We start from the raw sequence: 18,420 nt of genomic DNA, 5'->3' as shown, positions 1-18,420 counted from the left end.
ATACTGTATGTGTACTAATGGTATTTATACTTGCCTAGTTTTTCTCTTTCTGAGGCTCAATCTAGGGAAAGACAGTCTATAGGAAATGGAGATATTATTTATCTAATCAGTAGATAAGGTGTTCTTCAGATCTCCGAAGCAGAATTGAGTAAGTCCTGGTCACTGTCCTTCCTAGAGATTGCAGTCCTATGAAGGTGACTGAGAATGTGCTCGAGGGTACAGCTAGGTGCCCAAGGGTGGCAGCGCACATCTAGGGTGAAAGGGCAAAGGCTTTGAAGCGAGCAACCTAGGTTTTGACCCTGAATCTACCCCTTAACAACTGTGTGACTTTGAGCAGTTTACCTTACCTCTGTAATCTGTGGTTTCATCCTTCAGAAAGTGCAGACCACAGTGTCTACCATAGAGTAGGGTGATTTAGGGTATTGATGTACATAAGTGCCTTGCACAAAGGAACTCGTGCCTTGACGTGTTAGCTGCTTTTAGAAGTAACTAATAGAAAGAATGTAAACAACACAATGGACTAGGCATTAAAATGTGCACCAAGTACACCATGTGCCTGTCAAGCTTAAGGAGTGGGGGATGTACCTTATGCTGGGGTGTAGGGGAAGGCACGGTGCCGGGTGTCTTTTGAGCCATTCCCTTAGTTTCTCTAAGTTGGAGGGAGGAGAGGTTCAGGGGCTCTAGGTAGAGGGTCCAGTGTGACTGGGGGAGAGGGAAGGACATGCGCAGCAGCTTGTGTTAGAGGGGTTCAGTGTGACCAAGAAGCCCCAGGACCAGAGCAGTGTCCAGAGTGTTTGGCCAGCACAGTGGGTTTCATTTTAAAAACTTGCAAGCTTTGCCTTTAACAGCAGTTGCCACCACTCCCTGTACTTAGAGTCATCTGTTTTTTTGTTTGCTAGATGCCTAGACACCAAAGGCATTTATATTTACAAACCTTAGACTATCTCTTGGGCTGAGTGTGAAAATAGTACAAGAAAGGCACAGGGAATTTGTAAAGGGACTAGATTTGGGAGGGACTCGAGCTTCATGCTAACGAGTTTGGACTTGGTCTGCAGTTCCTAGGGAGCTGTCGAAGGGTTTTGAACAGGGCACCGAAGTGTTAGTGTGTGTCTGGTAGGGTCACCTGAACTAGATCTGGGAAGATGGGTTAGGAGGCCTTGACAGTGGCCCAGTGAAGAGGAGTGAAAGGCTGGAACTAGACTGGGACGTGAGCACTGAAAGAGAGGCTGTGTTTGACAGCTGTTACGGAGGCTGCCCTACTGCCGTTTGGTAACGATGAGACGGGAGGTGTTGACTGAGAATACCAGTACCAGTAACGGCAGGGGGAGGAGGTGGGAATTAGTGTGGGCCTGAGAGGCATGCAGTGGTGATGTTCTGGGTTTGAGGTGGGAGGCTGACTTTCTGCTTAGGCCGCTCAGCGGAGCCGTTGTGAAAGTTGGTTTTGGAGAGACTCGGTGTTGTGAGAGAGCTTTGAACATTCTTTTTCAAAGCTTATGTTAATGACATGATGATTATTGACAGTCCAATTGTGACCAAACAGAAGGTGGGGTTTGCTGCCAGCTGCTACCCATAGGCAAACTCTGGAGGCAGAGGTTTGGTGAAGAAGGAAAGAGGTCCTTTATTCAAAAGCTGCACAATTTGGAAGAATGGCAGGCTTCTGCCTCAGAGCCTGTCCCCTGCGAGAAAACCCAGAGAAACGACCCCACCACCTTCTGCCAGACCAGTCCAGGTCTGTGCCTGAAGTCCCTTCTCCCATTTAAAAGTACCTTCTCTTGGGAACCACAGGTGGCTGCAGAATGACCATCTAGGCGGCTTAGCTTGTTCCTGGTTGCATTTAGCTTCAGGCTTCTCCTTGGAGTCGACTCACGTAGCCCGCACCACCACGCAGCCACTGCCACTTCCTACCTGCACAGGGGCACAGGGTTGCCACCAAAGGCTGTGACTGGCTCTGCAGGGGCTCTGTCATGCTGGTCACAGGGCCAGTGCCCGTTGCCCAGTCACATGGCTTCCAGGGCCCACGTCTGTACTTTGAATCCCAGAGGAAGAAGCTCAAGTCTCTGTCTTCTTTCCATTTAAATTTCCCATTGGAGATTCTGTACACTCTGCAAGGGTCCAGCTGCCCAGCCAGTCCTGTCCTTTTCCCAGGCTAGAATGGCAGGTCAGCACCTCCCTCTGCTGCCATGTTGACCCTTATAGTACAAGTGCCACTGTGTCCTATGGTTTCCCCTGCAGTCAGGAACCAGGAGCCGGTAGGAGGGCTTTCCCCTTTGTTCATCACTCTCTAGCCTTGTGAAAACTGCACAGTGACTTCCTCCTGCCCTGTCTCTGCCAGCCGGCAGGGAATGTGTTACGTGCTGTGCCAGCTCGATTATGGGGCAACGTGGCGCTGCTGCGCTGCCTCGGGCACTTTCTGCGGCCCCTCCCTCACCCCGGCATCTGGCCAGTCTGTCTGGCCAGGTCGGCCCGTATCGCAATGACTTCATGCAGCTATTGTCTTCTGGTGGCCTTTACTGGGTCCAGTGCAGATTGTTGTGGGACTGTCTTTAGTACACAGAGAGATATTAGTGTTGACTAGTGAAAACAGAGGTAGTGGCATCTTGAGTTTATTTTCTTTTTCTTCCGTAATTTTTATTTTATTTTTAAATTCTTACCCAAGCATCTGTTCATTGATTTGAGAGAGAGAGAGAAACATTGATGTGAGAGAGAAACATTAATTGTTTACCTCCTGTACATGCCAGACAGGGTCTCAAACCTGTAACCTAGGTATGTGCCCTGACTGTGAATTGACCCTGCAAACCTTTTGATGCACAGGACAGTGTTCCAGATTGCTGAGCTACCTGTCCAGGGCTTGAGTTTATTTTCAAGTTGCATTAAGAAATCTGGGTTCTGAGGCAGGTGACCAGAAGGCTTGCTGTACTTGGCCCGGGATGGGTTGACAAGCCCAGACTTGCAAACACACGTCGCCCAGCAGTGCATGGCTGCTGCATGCTGGCCTGCCTCAGCAGCCAACCTACATCTGCAGCTATGGCGCTTTTCTCAGGTGAACGATTTTCAGTGCTTCTACCTGCTAGAGAGAATTTAGCCCAGAATAAATGTAGTGAAGAGTTCTCGAATCTCCTATACAAGAGGACTGGATCACTGAAATGTCTCCAGAAAGCCTTTGTAAATTATAAGACAGTTATTGGTAACTGAATAATGCTTACATCTAGCCCGTTTTAGATCAAATTATTGCTATAGTTGCATTTTTCTTAATGGGCTGGAAGTTTGCTTTGGGACTCCCCGTATAATCAAATACAATGAGAAAATGTTCCAAGTTTTAGTACCTAAAACTTACAGATTCATAGTTATATCTTTGCTTATGGCTTTTTCAGTTATGTTAATTTAGTGTCCTTGCTGAATCCTAAGGAACAAATCTTTATATATATAATCCTAATTCCAATGAAAATGTACTGTACTGCAGTGAATCATCTGTTATGTAAGGTGACTTCAGTTTCGCGGGGATTTCTTTTTTGTTAATGTTAACCTTATATTGCACAAATAAGGGTATTCCGTAATGTTTGAGATTCACTTTATAAAAAGTGCATTTACAGAAAATTGTGATTTGGGGAAAGCAAAGTCTCCCTAAGTAAACATTTTGCTTTAAATATATTTGAGGCAAATACATAAGATGTATTTCAAGCACATTAATGGAATTTGCTTGACTATTCTTAGTTTGAATTAGTTTGTTCTAGTTCAGGATCTCTGACCTTCTTGGAATATGTAAATTTTTTCATAAAAGCATTAAGGCCTTTGATTAGAAATTTAAAATCATGCCTCGAATTTTATGTGCATATTGAAGATGCTATTCTGAGGTGAAACTGGACGTTATTTCCGATAGTCTTGGGTCAGCCTATACCAGCTTTCTTTCTGGGTTTTTGTTTGTACTCAAGACTGCAGCTTTAAAAGAGTCAGGTGAATTCAGGGTATTGTTTTAAACCCTGTGGCGCCAAATGGTTTGAATTTACATGGTGTATCTATTTAAAACAATCAATTTCTGCGTTTTTCTCAGGCAAATTGTAATGAAGTGAACTCCGTGGTTATTAATGTTATCAAGGCCCCTTCTCCTGCTCTTCCTCCTTCTCCTTGTTCAACTTAACTGTCATCTCACGATTTTCTCCTTTTATTGCTGGATTTTTTGTTCCAAGGAAGAAGCATATTTTCTGTCTTTAGTGTTCTCAGAAACTTTCTGCCCTGCTTCTACATTGCACGTCACCTGAGAGATGACAGAACGTAGCAGACAGCAAAGCTGTTCGCTCCAGCTCTGTCTTTTGGGGAAGATGAAAATAACTTTTGGCAAACAGATCTCAGGATGGCTTGATATTTTCCAAATGGGTTAGTGTAACCCAGGGACCTTATTTGAGTTCTGGTTGTGACAGCTTTACTGTCAAATTTTCCTTGGGGTATAGCTTCTGAGAGCTTTTACCTCTTAAAATTGAGAGCCTTTATAGATTTTATTAATCAGATATTGATCGTACTATACCATCTGTCTAAATATGAATATTTTCCGATAAACCAGTGAGAACCTTTTCTTTTCTCAGATTAATATTCTGTGACAAATGTTGCTTGGTGGGGAAGAGAGTTTTCAATTTTAGACAGCATCCTTTATTGTGTTAATTTCCCTCAGGACAGAAGCCTAATGCTAAAAAAAGGAGACGAAGTTCTTTCAAATAAAAATAGTACCAATTGAAAACATATTGGAAGAAAATGTAGTTACTCCAAGAAAAGGTTTATGCAAATGATTTAAAGGTTATAAGACTAACGTTTATTTTTTTTTAAAACCAGTAGCTACCATTTAAGCTTAGTGTTAATAAACTGTTTTAGGGTAAGGATAACATCTTAACCATAGATTTTACCTACCATCATTACCATAGCATCTGCAGATAGGCAACACATAGAAAATGTTTATAGAATAAACATGTTAGTTGAAGATGTACACATTTTGCTGTTTTTTTCCCTCATAAGTCATGTTTTTTTCCCATTTGGATCTTCTGTGTCTGAAATGCCAGGAATTCTTCTTCTCTGTCCATTCTTCTTAGTTCTCTTAATTACTGCTTGATCTTGCAGAACCTGTGTTTTAAAGAGCGAGCTAAAAATAGACTTGTCACTGTAAGCACCTCCTCACATCTGCTTTTTTTCTGGGTCCCTGCAAGGTTGACCAGCTTTTTTTTTGGAGTTGCACATCAAAAACAGTTGGAGGAAAAACAGCATCTGTTTAGTCAACATTTCCAGCGTTAGAAGACAAATGTTGGATTTTAAACTTCCTTTTTTTAACCAAATATGTGCTTTCAGAGCGGTGGAGATTGTCAAATGTGGGGCGGGAAGGTATGGCGGTTGACGGGGTCCTGACGAGCTTCCCCAGTGGTCCACTGCACCCTAGAAAGGGTTTCCAAGGAGACACAGCATCCTCTGGGCCAGCCTGCATGGCTTATTTTTTTCTGTGTTGAATTGTTTGCCTTTCCTACACCAAAGGTGCACAGGGCATTATCGGCAGAGAGTCCAAAGTCGACCCCTCTTAGGTTTGCCCAGATCCCAGTGGGAGAGCGCAGGTTTGGGGCTCAGAGCACGGTTCGGGTGCCAGTTTCTACTGAGTTGCCTTGGTCCAGTGACCTGTTCTGTGACATGGAACGGGGCAGTCCTGCCTGCTGAACGCATGGTACACAGTGTCTGCCTCAAGAAACGGACAGACTCTGGGGCAGTGTCATCTTAAACCAAATAAAACTGGGTGTGCTTTGTTGTTTTTAGTAGGCTTTACTTCATCTCTCCTTGGTTCTGAAAATAGGAGGCTCTGTGGCTATTGTTTACTTCACTCCCTACTGTGGATTGGCAAAACTCTTCAGTTGAGACTGTTGGAAACCGTGCATCCTTATTAATGAGAGCCCCACTTGTTGTGTGCCCACTGAACTTTTCTTATTCCTTTTTGGTTTCAAAGGTTGGAGTAAATTATCTTTTTGAACATTCTCTTTCAGTGACGCCATAACCTTTTAAGTGCGTAAATAAGACACTTTTCCCCTTGGTTTTTTGGGAAGAAGGTAGGAGGTGTGATGTACAATCTCATTATAGAGAGATAATGAGTTGTACTTATTTTTGCCAAAGCATGCTTACTAGCACATTGGGAAATAGCATTCAGAATAATTAAGTATGTATGTTTTGTGATGGTAACATCTCTTCCCACTTGACACACGTTACCATATTTTGCTGTGTATAATGCACTCTTTTTTGCCCAAATTTCTGAGGGAGGGAAAAATAGGAATGCACATTATAAATGGGAAGTGCTAATTCCATATCTATATAAATGTTTTTAATTCTTTTATTTATGCTTATGTGTTAAAAGTGTAATAATTCTAGAAAGCAACAATGATCTCTGTATGCAAAATAACCTGGAATATGGTAATTGATTTTGTTTATAAATATAAATAAATTTTTAAAATTTAAAGAATTAAAAAATTAAAAGAATTTTTTTCGGAAAGCGTGGGCCAAAAACGTGGGTGCGGATTATACATGGCAAAGTCACTATATATAAATCTGAGTACACTAATTCATTTAATAAAAACTGACAGTACAAAATTTCTTTGATAATTTATTAATTTTTATATCTATGGTTATATGTTAAAAATAAGTTTCCTCCCTTACCTCATTTCCTAGCTTCCAGTTCCTCTCTGCAGAGTCAATCACTTACATTTGTAAAAACTGAAATCTGTCTTTAATCGTGGTTTGGTGCTCACACATATTTGCCTTTTCTTTCTTGGCCTTTGACTATGATCAAGTGCCTGTGTGTACAGTGTAATTGTTGGTTATAAGTTAAGCAGCCAGTGAGAAAAGGGTTACTCGGAACACATTTGAATGGGTGAGCATACACCAGTAACATAACTTTTGCGGTGATGTCTCTTACTCGGTGAAACCAGCTTTTGAAGCCACTTGCAGTGTCTTGATTTCCACAGCTGTGTCCTTTTTGCCTTCCAGTTGCAGCATGAGAAAGCTGAGTTAGAACAGCACCTCGAACAGGAGCAGGAATTCCAGGTCAACAAGCTGATGAAGAAAATTAAGAAACTGGAGAATGATACCATTTCTAAGCAGCTGACATTAGAGCAGGTAAGAATCAAAAGCTCTCTGCACATTTTTTTCCCCTCGTATCATCAACTGTTCCTTTAAGCTTTTAAGAAGCCCTGAGGAATATAAATAACAAATGTCTTTCAGTTCTTTGTTGTTACAGTGGAGACTTCATTTCTGCAGTCAGCACTGAGGGTCTGTGTAGCCCCTGCTCACTCTCTCTCACGCACTTTCTCTTTTTCTAATTGCAGTTAATAAACTTTCAGGGGATACGTTGTGTCGTACTGATTTATAGACAGGAAATGTTAGGTTCCTTTTTGCAAATGGGGAAGAATGTGTTTTTAACCACAGGACAGGTTGTGTGAAAGTTCCTGAGACAGTGTGGCTATGGATCTAAAACTTCTATTTCAACATTTCTTCAGAACAGACATTAGCATTTCTTATTTGTATTTATCAGCAACCTTTTATGAAGCCTGTCTTCTCCTCACTAGGTTTGTGGATTCAGATATGGAGTCAGAAACTTGGTCACACACCCAATTCAACCAGGAATTGGTTGTACAACCTCGAATTAACTTCATTAACTTCTTGGGCCCAGGTTTTCCATTGGTAAACAGAGGACAGACTAAAATGAGGAGTGGTAAGCTTAAACATGTTCACAGGATAGAAAGTAACAGTGCATAATCCCTTTGTCCATTGTGCTTGGCAAATACTAGCATTTGGTCACAGTCTTTGCCTGTGGGCATCTGGACAGGTCCTTGGACCCTGATGCACAGAAGTGTAGGCAGCTGTTATTGGCCCACCGAGGCTCGTGTGCCAGGCAGAATTACCTGTTATTTCCTGGTTTAGATCTGCTCTTAGTGCTTTCTCCCCACTCTAGTGTCCTGAAATTTTACTTCCCTGAGACAAATAAGAAGCTGACCGTGGTGTACTATTATCTGGTTTCCATGTAAAATTCAGTATATTGATTAACATCTTCCAGCTCTTACCAATTTGAATCCTTATTGCCATTCTGATGATTTGGCTAAATAACCCTTCCATGCTAAGTTGTCTGATTTATCCCGATGTTGGGATCTTTCTGTGCATACATGCTGATGGGTTTTTAAATCACCCCCTGACTCCAGCTTCATCATTATGCCTGAGAATGAATTGTGATGGGAATGCAAGGATTGAGAAGAAGTCAGGGTTTGTTTGAAACTTAGCTGACTTTTTGTGTTATTCTTGTACCTACCTGTATGTCAGAGGGAGGAATGTTAGTGGGTTTTCCAAGACTAATGGCCTTAAATTTTTTTCTAGCCCTTTCAGATAAAAGAAAAAAGTTCCATTCCCAGGGGTTGACTATTTTACACATATTCAGAGTAATCTATTTTTACCATTTATCTTTAGAATTCGGGTACAATATCTAAGTTTAGAAGGCTCCTCCTCCCTGTATAGTTTAAAAGCATTTTGTTCCAAAGTTCACCTGTTTAATTCCCAGGATAGGCACTAGCCAGTTAGTTCTGTTGAAGTTAAGACTTTGAAGAACCCTATTCAGGTACCTGATACACCAAGTACTCGTTAGTGGTACTTGTTAATAAAGACTTAACCAAGTGAAGTTCTCCCAGTAGTTGGTATTGTGAGAACTTCACTTGGTCATGGCCTTCACAGTGATGTTGGTCAGTGATGTAAGCAGTTTCACTCTTGTTCACAGGCTCCAGAGGAGATCTTAGGAATAGGGTTGTAAGCCCCAGCGTTTCACTCTGACCACCAGGGGGAGGTAGTGGCCTAGCGTCAAAGAAATGCAGTCAGGCCCCAAGAGGGTGGCTTGCCTGCACCTTCTTAAGACTCTTTGGCAACCTCAGTAACTGAACCCCTTTAAAATGAATGAGGTCCAAAGTGTACGTTCTTTCTGAGTTAATGACTTAGTGAGTTTTTAGGCTTATTTCAGATCTCAACAGTAAAGCAATGGATTTCCACAATGGAACACGTGCTCTGCCAAGCCCTGTAGAAGAAATAAAGCTCAGATTCAGGATATTAAGTCCCTATTTTAATTAGGGTGGAGGAATTTAACATCACTGTAAAACATTTTCCCCTGTGCTTTGGATAGGTTGAGGATGATTAAATATTGGGAAATTTACTCTGTATTTTGTTTTGCTATAAGTAATTTTAGTCGTTGTTTAAGGGAAATGTTTATTTTTTCCGCCAGTGGAAATCTCTCTCTTCTGTTTCCGTGGATGTTCTCCGACTTTCTCTGTGGTCATCTCTTGGAATGATCACCTGTAATGTGTTATATACTGTATGTCATAGCCTATATTATATAATGGATTCTATACTGCAGAGTATCATCAGAAGAGTAAAGGCATGCACCACACTATGCTTTATAATAATGTATGTGCAGTACGTGCCTTTGCTTTTCTGACAAAATTACAAGCTATTTGAAGGCAGTTTTTCGATGTGTCTCATGCCCTACACTGCCTTGTTGGGAGAAGTGTGGATTTGGACAGGTGACTGGAGAGTGGTCATTTGTCATTTGGAAGGCGGTTCAGTGCACCGTTCGGGACTTGAGCACAGAACTTCTAAAGAACCAGATGTGAACCTGTTCCCGCTGCTTAATATCTTGGTTCACTTGTTTTTCTTTTGGTAGCAGTTTTATTGAGATATCATTCACATCCCATAAAAATCACCCATTTAAAATGTATAATCCAGTGGTTCTTTAGCATATTCAGAGTTGTGTAACCATCACCACAGTCAGTTTTATAACTTTTCATCACTTCATAAAGGAACCGTGTAGCCTTCAGCAGTTAACCTCCACCTACCTTAAGCAGGAACTACCCTACTTTCTCTCCGTGTTTGCCCATTATGTAGATACTTTCCATTAATAGAGTTGTATAGCATGTGGTCTCTTGCGACTGGCTTTTTTCACTTAGCATAATGTTTTTATTCATGATGTAACGTGTGTCCATACTTCATTCTTTTCCTGGCCAAATAATGTTCCACTGAATGGATATACCACATTTTATGTATCCATTCACCATTGGATAGAAATTTGGGTGGTTTCAACCTTTTGGTTTTGATGAATAATTCTGCTGTGAACATTCATGTACAATTTTTTTTGTGTGGACACCTATTTCCATTTTTCTTGGGTACATACCTGGGGGTGGAATTGCTGGGCTACGTGGTAACTCTGTGTTTACCTTTTGCAGAGGTTGCCACACTGTTTTCCAGAGTGGCTACCCTATACTGCTTACAGCTTTCCTGGTGAGTGTGAAGTTGTATCTCCTTGTGGTTTATAGTTCTCTGACGGCTAATGATGTTGAGCATCTTTTTAGGTGCTGATTAGCCATTTGTATATCTTCTTTGGAAAAAAATGTCTGTTTAAGGTCTTTTTATTATTGAATTGACAAGTGCCTATCAAATATATCATTCACAAATATTTACTGATTATTTTTACTTTCTTGATAATGTGCTTTGAAGCATAGAAATTTTTAATTTTGATGAAGTCCCGTTTATCTCTTCTTCTCTTGCTTTTGCAGTCCTTAGACATTGTTGCCAAATTGAAGGTCATGAAGATTTATCCCTGTTTTCTGAGAGTTTTATACTTTTGACTTCTACGTGTAGGTCTTTGATCCTTTATGAGTTAGCTTTTCTGTGTGAGACGGGGGTCCCAATTCTTTCTTTCACCTGTGGCTCATTTCCATTGCCCCAGTCAGTTCACTTTGGAGCCTCAGTGTCCTTCCTGATAGAATGGCAGTGTTAGCAAACTTACGCTGGATACAGTGCATGGGGGAGAGTGTGAGGTAACTCACACCAGCTGCTTCGTAAGCACCCAGCGTGAGGTGGTTGCTGCTATTAATTTTAAAACAACCCATCTTTCGAGCCTAAGGGGTTGGACCTGCAGAAGGGATATTGAAAGGTCTTCTACCAGGGGCTTGTGTTGGCCATAATATGTTTGTTTTAAAGGTGTAGCTTGGATTATAATGGTTTTTTTTTTAATATTTTATTTATTTATTTATTTTTAGAGAGAGGGGATGGGAGGAGGTGGGGAAAGGCCCAGGGGGGTTTATGGTTTAGGCCCCTGCGCATTATCTGTAAAGGAGAACTGAACGGTGTTTGAGACTTAATGTTTTAGTCTTGGCCTTTTTTTCAAAGCAGGCCCCAATCAGCTCCTGTGCCAGAAGGCCCCCGGTGTAAGTTTCTCTCCCCAAAAGTCAGGCCCTCACGTGCACACCAATCAGTCACATGCGTTTATTGTTCCCTTGCACCCAGAGTGTGGGATCCTTTCATTCTTCAAATGGGGAGTGTTAACAGCTTGGTTATCATCCAGGTCTCTGTGCTGTTGACGGTTCCGTCTGTCCTTCCTTACTGGTGTTTTCCAATACATGGATTCGCGGGACTTCAGAGCTGGAAGACTGTGTTGGGGGAAGACTGCCTTTGTCCCCAGACTCTAGTGGACACGTGAGACCATGGGGAAATCAGGAGGAAATCAAGAGGCAGGGGCATCAGATCTCCTCCCGGGATTTGGGAGGACAGCCTGCCGCTCGCCTTGTCTCTCTGCCCAGAGCTCGCTGCAGAGCAGGGCGTGGTGTGGCTTGCTGCTGGGTCACAGACCAGGTTGGCTTGTACGCGGCCCAACCTGCCTGTACTGCTTTTTCAGCAGTGGAAGCCCAGACAGAACAGGAGGCTTTCCTCAAGTTACACAGCTAAGGAGTGTTTTGTTTTTGTTTAATCTGAGAGAGCGAGAGAGAAAGAGGGTGGGGGAGGGGAGAGAGAGAAAAAGAAAGATTTGTCATTCCACTTATTTATGATTCACTGGTTGATTCTTGTATGTGCCCTGACTGGAGAGTTGAACCTGGAACCCTGGTGTATTGGGACAATGCTCGAACCAGCTGGGCCACCCAAGCCAGGGAGGAGTTCTTAATCATTTATCTTATTACCCTTTTGGCATTTATTTAGCACTCTGAATGGTTAACTCCAAAAGACAGTTTATGGAATGATGCAAAAAATCAGGTTCAGAATAATGTAGGATTGCAACACTAATAGTATTGGTCTAATAAACTGGATTAGTCTAGTCACCATGACTGAGTGCTGTTCGGGGCGCTTCAGCGAACACGGGTGGCCCTTCTTGGAAGACTTTCGTTCAGACAGGTCTGCAGTGTTAGTCTCTAATTTGGTATTCACATCTTCTTAGGAAAGAACATTTAGATATTGGAATATTCTCTGAGTCAAGAAATCTTGATCTGAATGACTTCTGCCAACTAGGAAGGAATTTTTCGTCTCTGGACAAGGACAACTGCCATTAAAGGCACATACTGGTTTGCTTATTAAGCGAAGTTCAGCTCGGCGGATAGGAGGTGCACTCGGCTCAGAAAATGGTCTCGTGGGAGAGAAGAGAACAGCAGCCATAAACAGGTGGATTGCATACCTGTGTATGTGTTAGGTGGTACAAAGAAAAATACTGGGATAAATTAGGGGAGCATTCACCATGTCAGGTACTTCAGCCGACACCTGATGAACAGGACGGCCTACCGTGTCTGAGACACCTTACTGTTTCCCTGCAGTGGGTCCAGTGTACTTTCCTCCGTCACTCCTGAAATCTGGGGTGTGTTTTCCTGTCCAAGATGTCCTTTCCTCCCAAACCACAGAGGCCCACATCTAAAGGTTGGATTTAGAATTGGAATGGTAATTTCACTCATTAGCATTCATTTGCACCGACACTATTTTAGCCTGTTGCACTTCAGGGACGTTCTTCTCTAGGTTCAGATTTTCCTTCCATCTGGATAAGCTGAGTGGTGTCAGGCAAGCTGTTTGATCTCTGTTGGGAAACAGACACAATATCTAACCTGCAGGTTTGTCGGGAGGGTTACTCTTGGTGGTGCCTCCCTCACTCGCCGTGCATCCAGAAGTCCTTTCATGCCTCTGCTGCAGTTGTTCCAGTGTGGGCTGCACAGCCAGAAGTCAGTTGAAATGTAACCCAGGGCACTGATGTTTTTGTTACTGTGTATGTGACCGGGACAAGTTTCATCAAACAAACTTACATGCTTTGCACTGATTTTCATTCAGCCCTATTTCATTTTTAGCAAAATGTGGGTCACAACGGACTCAGCTAATTTCACAATCCACTAATGGGTTGTGACCTGCAGTTTGAAAACATGCTCTGATGTGCCCAGTGCGTTCCTGCCCCAGGTCTCCGTGGGTCTGTTTCCTCCACCTGGACCGCTTTCTCCCTCCCCATCTCCGTCCTTGTTCATCTTATCTGCGTGCCCCCGCTAGTCACTGAGGGTATCTGTGCTGTGAAGTATGTCCAGACCTTCAGTCCTTCTCTTGTAACCCTTGGCACACAAATAGTAATTAGCAAACAGTTAAATTGTTTCTTTCCTATAAATTCCCTGTGAGGTAAAGGCCCTGATGACTCACAACTAATAAGCTCTCCCAAAATTGTAGCCAATGCCATTTATAATGAAAGTTTCCACCTAATGTTTATGGTAAATGATGTTATATTATTCTATATGGTAAGTGACATGTTATATAAATGTCCAGGAAAATGTGCATGCACATTATCTGAGTCTCAGATAATATTGAGGCTCACCTTCCTTCACTGGTTACCTGTCTCATTCACGCCTCTCTGCGTGCTCCTGTGTCATCTGTGGCCCTTGACGTCCATTACGTCCTTGCTGCGGTCAGTGCACTCGGACGGCACACATCCTACGTGAATTCAACACACCTTTTTCATGTGCCTGGCATTTGCCACAGACTCTGCTAAGAAAGGTCCTCGGCCTTATGGAGCCCGACCTCGGGAGGCCAGTGACCCCCAGGGACAGCGATGAGAGGTGCTCTGTGCAGTGTTTTGTTGTGGTGGAGAGGAGCAGCGTTGCTATTTTAGAAATAAAGAACAAAATTTCATTTCATTTTCTAAAATGAAACAAGGAAACATAGAGTATATTGTAAGTTGTATGAGGACAAAAGGGAAGTTTTAGGTTCCTGGCTGTTAGAACACTGGTTCTCAGTGAAGAACGTCTAGACGATGCCTGGAAGTTAATTCATTCCAAGTACTAACGAAAGTCTGTGCACAGTACTGATGCTATTTATTTTAGTAGCCAAAGCGACTAACTCAGGTGAGTTACACAGGTAACCTCTGTGTCCTCGTGACTGAGACAGCTGTGAATTGAGTGGCTAGGGGCTCATGTTGGGGTTTGCATTCTTGGTTGATCTTTTTTTTCCTGAGGTGGAACCAAGTATTTCCTAAATTCATGGGCACTGTGATCATACTGGGTTTCTAAGTATTTCATTCACAGCTGCCCCTGCAGTCCCTGGCAGTGAAGGCACTCTGCTGTGTCACTCTGGGCAGCACCTGCTGGGTCTGTATGCTACATTTTTTCCCTAAAGAACATGCATGTGCCTTGAGGGTTCACTTGCATTAAGGAGCCAAAATTTAGTGACCACTGTGCTTGCTTTGAAATCTGATTTCAAACACTGACCTCAACTTATGGAAGTCTAGGAAACTGTATTTTTAAACATTTACATTATAAAATTAATCCATTGCTTTTTAAAGAAAACTTGGAAAATATGTAGGTACAAAAATGGTAAAACATGAGCCAGACTGTAGCTTCCCCAGCTATTTATATTTTTTTTATTTCCCTTCTCCTCTCCTCTTTTTCCTCCTCCTCCTCTTGTTTAACAATGGTGGGTTATAACTTTTGCTGCCTAGCTTTTAATTTTTTTTTGGTAAAAAGTAATAAACTGTGTGTGCACATTCGGATGAGCTGCACTGGGGTACAGCCAGACATGATCATAGTAAACCCTGAAGGCTGCTTTGTGGGAATTTGTAGCAAGTCCTTGAGGATGTTTGGATGATGTAAGAAGCTTGAGTGCAAGCATTCTACCTGCTGTTTGTTTAGAAGAGGGGAAAGCCTTAGAGTATAGGTGAAAAGTGAGTGGGATTTGGTGCCTTGGAAGTAGGCAAACTAAGGGCAATATGCAGTACTCGAAAGAAGCTTCAGCAGGCCCTCTTTCCAGTGGATGTATTTTGTGATCAAGGAGCTGTCCGCGTGTCTTGATACCAACCAAGAGGTCCCAGCTGCAGACCTGTGAAAGTAGCCACTGAGCTCTGCCAGAGACACAGATAAGTCTCTATAACAGGGGTGTCAAACTCATTTTCACCGGGGCCGACATCTGCCTCAAGGTCGCCTTCAAAGGGCCGAGTGTAATTCTAGGACTGTGTAAATGTAACTACTCCTGAACAGTTAGCGAGAGCTTGACACTGCTTCCGGGTAGAAACAAGCTTCTGGGCCAGATAAGCCAGGGCAGAGGGCCGGAGTCGGCCCTCGGGACTTGTGTTTGCCACCTGGGCTCTGTAGCAGGTGGCAGCACCCCCTCCCTGTCCCCAGGGTTCCTTCCCTAAACCCTGTTTCAGTGAGGTACAGAAAGTCACTGTGTTCCATCTTGTCCACCTCTGTTTCGGGGTATCCGATACCATTGCCGCATGGATCAGTTTGTACAGACAGTACATGATGGCAGGGAAAGTATTCAAACTCTGTTTCCTGTGTAGAGAGGAACCTCATCACGATCCAGCTGGGTGCAGGTCTGGTCTTGCCCAGGGCAAAGACTGCCTGTTAGACTGAAGGGCATCCGTGTGCTGTAGATCGGGCAGCGGCGTCCGCAGATGCTATATTGAGACTTCCTAGTTTCTTCTGAATTTTGAAATGTATGAAGTCTGTTTCTTTATGACCAAAACAGGAATTCGGTTGATGATTTAGGAGAGGCAGTCTCCCTTTGCTGAACCACAGCCAATAAATGCATGGCTAAATCTAACAACTCTACGTAAGGCAGTGGGTTGGGTGGGGTAATGACTAGAGAGAAGTGGTTTCTTTTATCCAAGAATTTCCATTAATGTTATTTTGTTGAGGAAGTTTATTTTAGACCGATGGACAGATGGTCGCCACTGATGTAATAGTGCATTTGCAAAATACACTATGGTGGGACGTCTTCCCCAAGGACTTTTCTACTGTGCTCTTGAGGTAGCCAAAGAATGTCCACCCAGGACATGGAAACGTGCTTTCCATCCATGGTAATTATTTGGTACAAGAGTCCCCTAGCATTGCGAACCTAGTATACGAGTTTGTTTAGTATTGTGCCGATACCCACGTGATGAAAACTTAAGTCTAGAAACTGTGGACGTCTGAGTATGTGTGTCTTTCATAAAGACCTTCGTTTCTCAGCACTGGACAGAAGCAGAATTCACTGAGCTGGTAAACTGTGAAATGCAGGGTGCCGTTTGCCACACGTTGAAGTTCATGGGATATTAATGCTGCCTGAAGTTATATCTATTTCAGAAAAGTAATTTTTATAGAAACACAGTTTTGGGGAAGGAAAAGTTGTAAGCTTTGGTAAAGAAGGTTAACTGGGCAGTCCGGAAAATCCTCAGTTTTCCAGATAGCGAAGTCGTCACTACTATTTGTCCTTTGAGAGCTTATTGGCTCATTCTGTATATTATATGCAAAAATTAACACCCTAAATTATATTAGGAAATAGTCATTTTTTAGAATTAGATTTTTTCTTTGGTTAAAAATAATTTTATTAAATCAGGTGGGGGTTGGGAAAGGTATGAAGGTAACTTACCACCAGGATTAGTTTCATCCACGGGACAGCCCTGTTTATCTTGCTGCATATGTAATGCTTTATGATTTTTGCACGTTTGTTCTTCTCTGTCAGTGTATTTCTGAGGTGCATAGCTGAATGTCTGTTCTACACGTGAACGTGGCCGTCCTCCCTTTCCTTGTCCCGTCCCCTCCCCAGCAGGCTGCCTTTGGCTCATCCTGTGCTCAGCATTGCACAAGCCGTGGGGATGACCTACCGCTTCTTTTTAATTCTGAAACCAGCCTCAGGGGGATGAATCCAATAGGTACTTCAGGGGCCCTGTGCTATGTGAACACCTGTCTTAACTCATCCGTAACACAAATTGGCTGCTTGATTTCTTCAAAAAAATGTGTTTTTTTTTCCGGAAGGTAAGGGTCAGATGTCTTCCAGCCCAGGAAAATTGCCAGGGCTGAGTGAAATTCCACTGGTGGCCTGAACAGGCGCCAACTGAGGCAGTATATACGTTTGACTTGTCTCTGTCGCTTTAAATTGTGAAGGCTTTGCTGCAGAGCTGGGAGCAAGGACCCTTGTGCGTGGTTCTCAGCTCTTCATGTCAGTACACACGACATATTTTAACAGCTCCCTCATGAATCCTGTTAGTCACTTCTCTGCATGTGCTGCAGGTCCTTGACTAACATTGGTTCTTTATAACATTGATGAGATGCCTTAGGAACTTGACTCTTGTTTACATCTATTAGTCTAGGGCAAAATTGGTTTTGTTAGACATTGTTTTGTGTAAAGTCACACAACCAATCAACAACATTAAGCGAGGACTACCTGTATAGGTAAAATGTTGATGAACTCAAATGTATTGGCAAAACAGGATGGAATGAGGTAAGATCTTTTATTGTCTCTACTATAAACAAAGCTGTCATGGTGCTATTGTGATGCTACAGCGTATATCATAGGCTGGTTTATAAAGGACAGAAACTTATTTCTCACAGTTTCAGTCTTGCAGTCTGAGATCAGGGTGCCAGCTTGATGAAGTTCTGCTGAGGGCCGTCTTCCAGGTGGCAGCAAGCAGCAGAGTCTCTCGTGACTCTTAGAAAGGACACTAATCCCATGATGGGCCCCCCCCCCCCCATGATACTAACTAAACCTAACTACGTTCCAAAGGTCCTGGCTCCAAGCCATCAAACTGGGGATTAAGGCTTCAACATGTTCATTTCAGGGGGCACTGCTGGGGCTTGTGCCCATTCAATTTATTGCAAAAACTGTCTTTGTTTTTCTGACTTTGTTTTAGTCATTTTCTGAATATCGTGCTTTTCATTTTCCCAGATGATTCTGATATACCTCCACAGTCACCACTTTGAACATCTATGGTATTACATAATAAATTGATAGAATTTGCGCTGAGCTGTTAATGGCCTTCAGATACTACTACCCAACCTGGGAGGTTTGGGGGATGGTTGCGTTAATCCCCATCACCCACTTGTTTTCTTGGGGTTTGTCTCTTTCTGTTAAGAAAAATCTAGCCAACTCTAAGAGTTGGGTCCATGTAGGACCTGGAGCATACTCTGCTCTTTTTTTAAACCTCTGTTACACTCCGTGTACCATCATCATTCTAAGTGCTTTTTGCTATACGTTGCAATAGACTTTGTGTCTGTGTTCGGTTCATATGGTAGCCCCACCATGGGCTTTCCTCTCTCTCAATTATCTTGGATTAGTTGTAATGGGTTGCTTTTTTTTTTTGTCCTAACCGTTTTTTTTTTTTTTCATATTTTT

General features: G+C 42.8%; 1 protein-coding gene across 2 annotated transcripts in view; it reads left to right on the top strand.

The window, feature by feature from the left end:
* Positions 1-18,420, top strand: part of CCDC6 (coiled-coil domain containing 6) — a 110,309-nt gene that overhangs the window by 63,473 nt on the left and 28,416 nt on the right. For both annotated transcript variants that reach the window (XM_053663870.1, XM_037139935.2), the window contains one exon: positions 7,000-7,128. In XM_053663870.1, the coding sequence (XP_053519845.1) occupies positions 7,000-7,128 (129 nt within the window). The remainder of the gene's footprint in view (positions 1-6,999; positions 7,129-18,420) is intronic.

Source organism: Artibeus jamaicensis, unplaced genomic scaffold, assembly GCF_021234435.1.
Source record: "Artibeus jamaicensis isolate MK-2021 breed Jamaican fruit bat unplaced genomic scaffold, CSHL_Jam_final contig_332, whole genome shotgun sequence".
In the NCBI taxonomy this organism is placed as follows: domain Eukaryota; kingdom Metazoa; phylum Chordata; class Mammalia; order Chiroptera; family Phyllostomidae; genus Artibeus; species Artibeus jamaicensis.
Note: the sequence above shows the minus strand (reverse complement) of the source record. Positions and strands in the feature narration are given on the sequence as shown.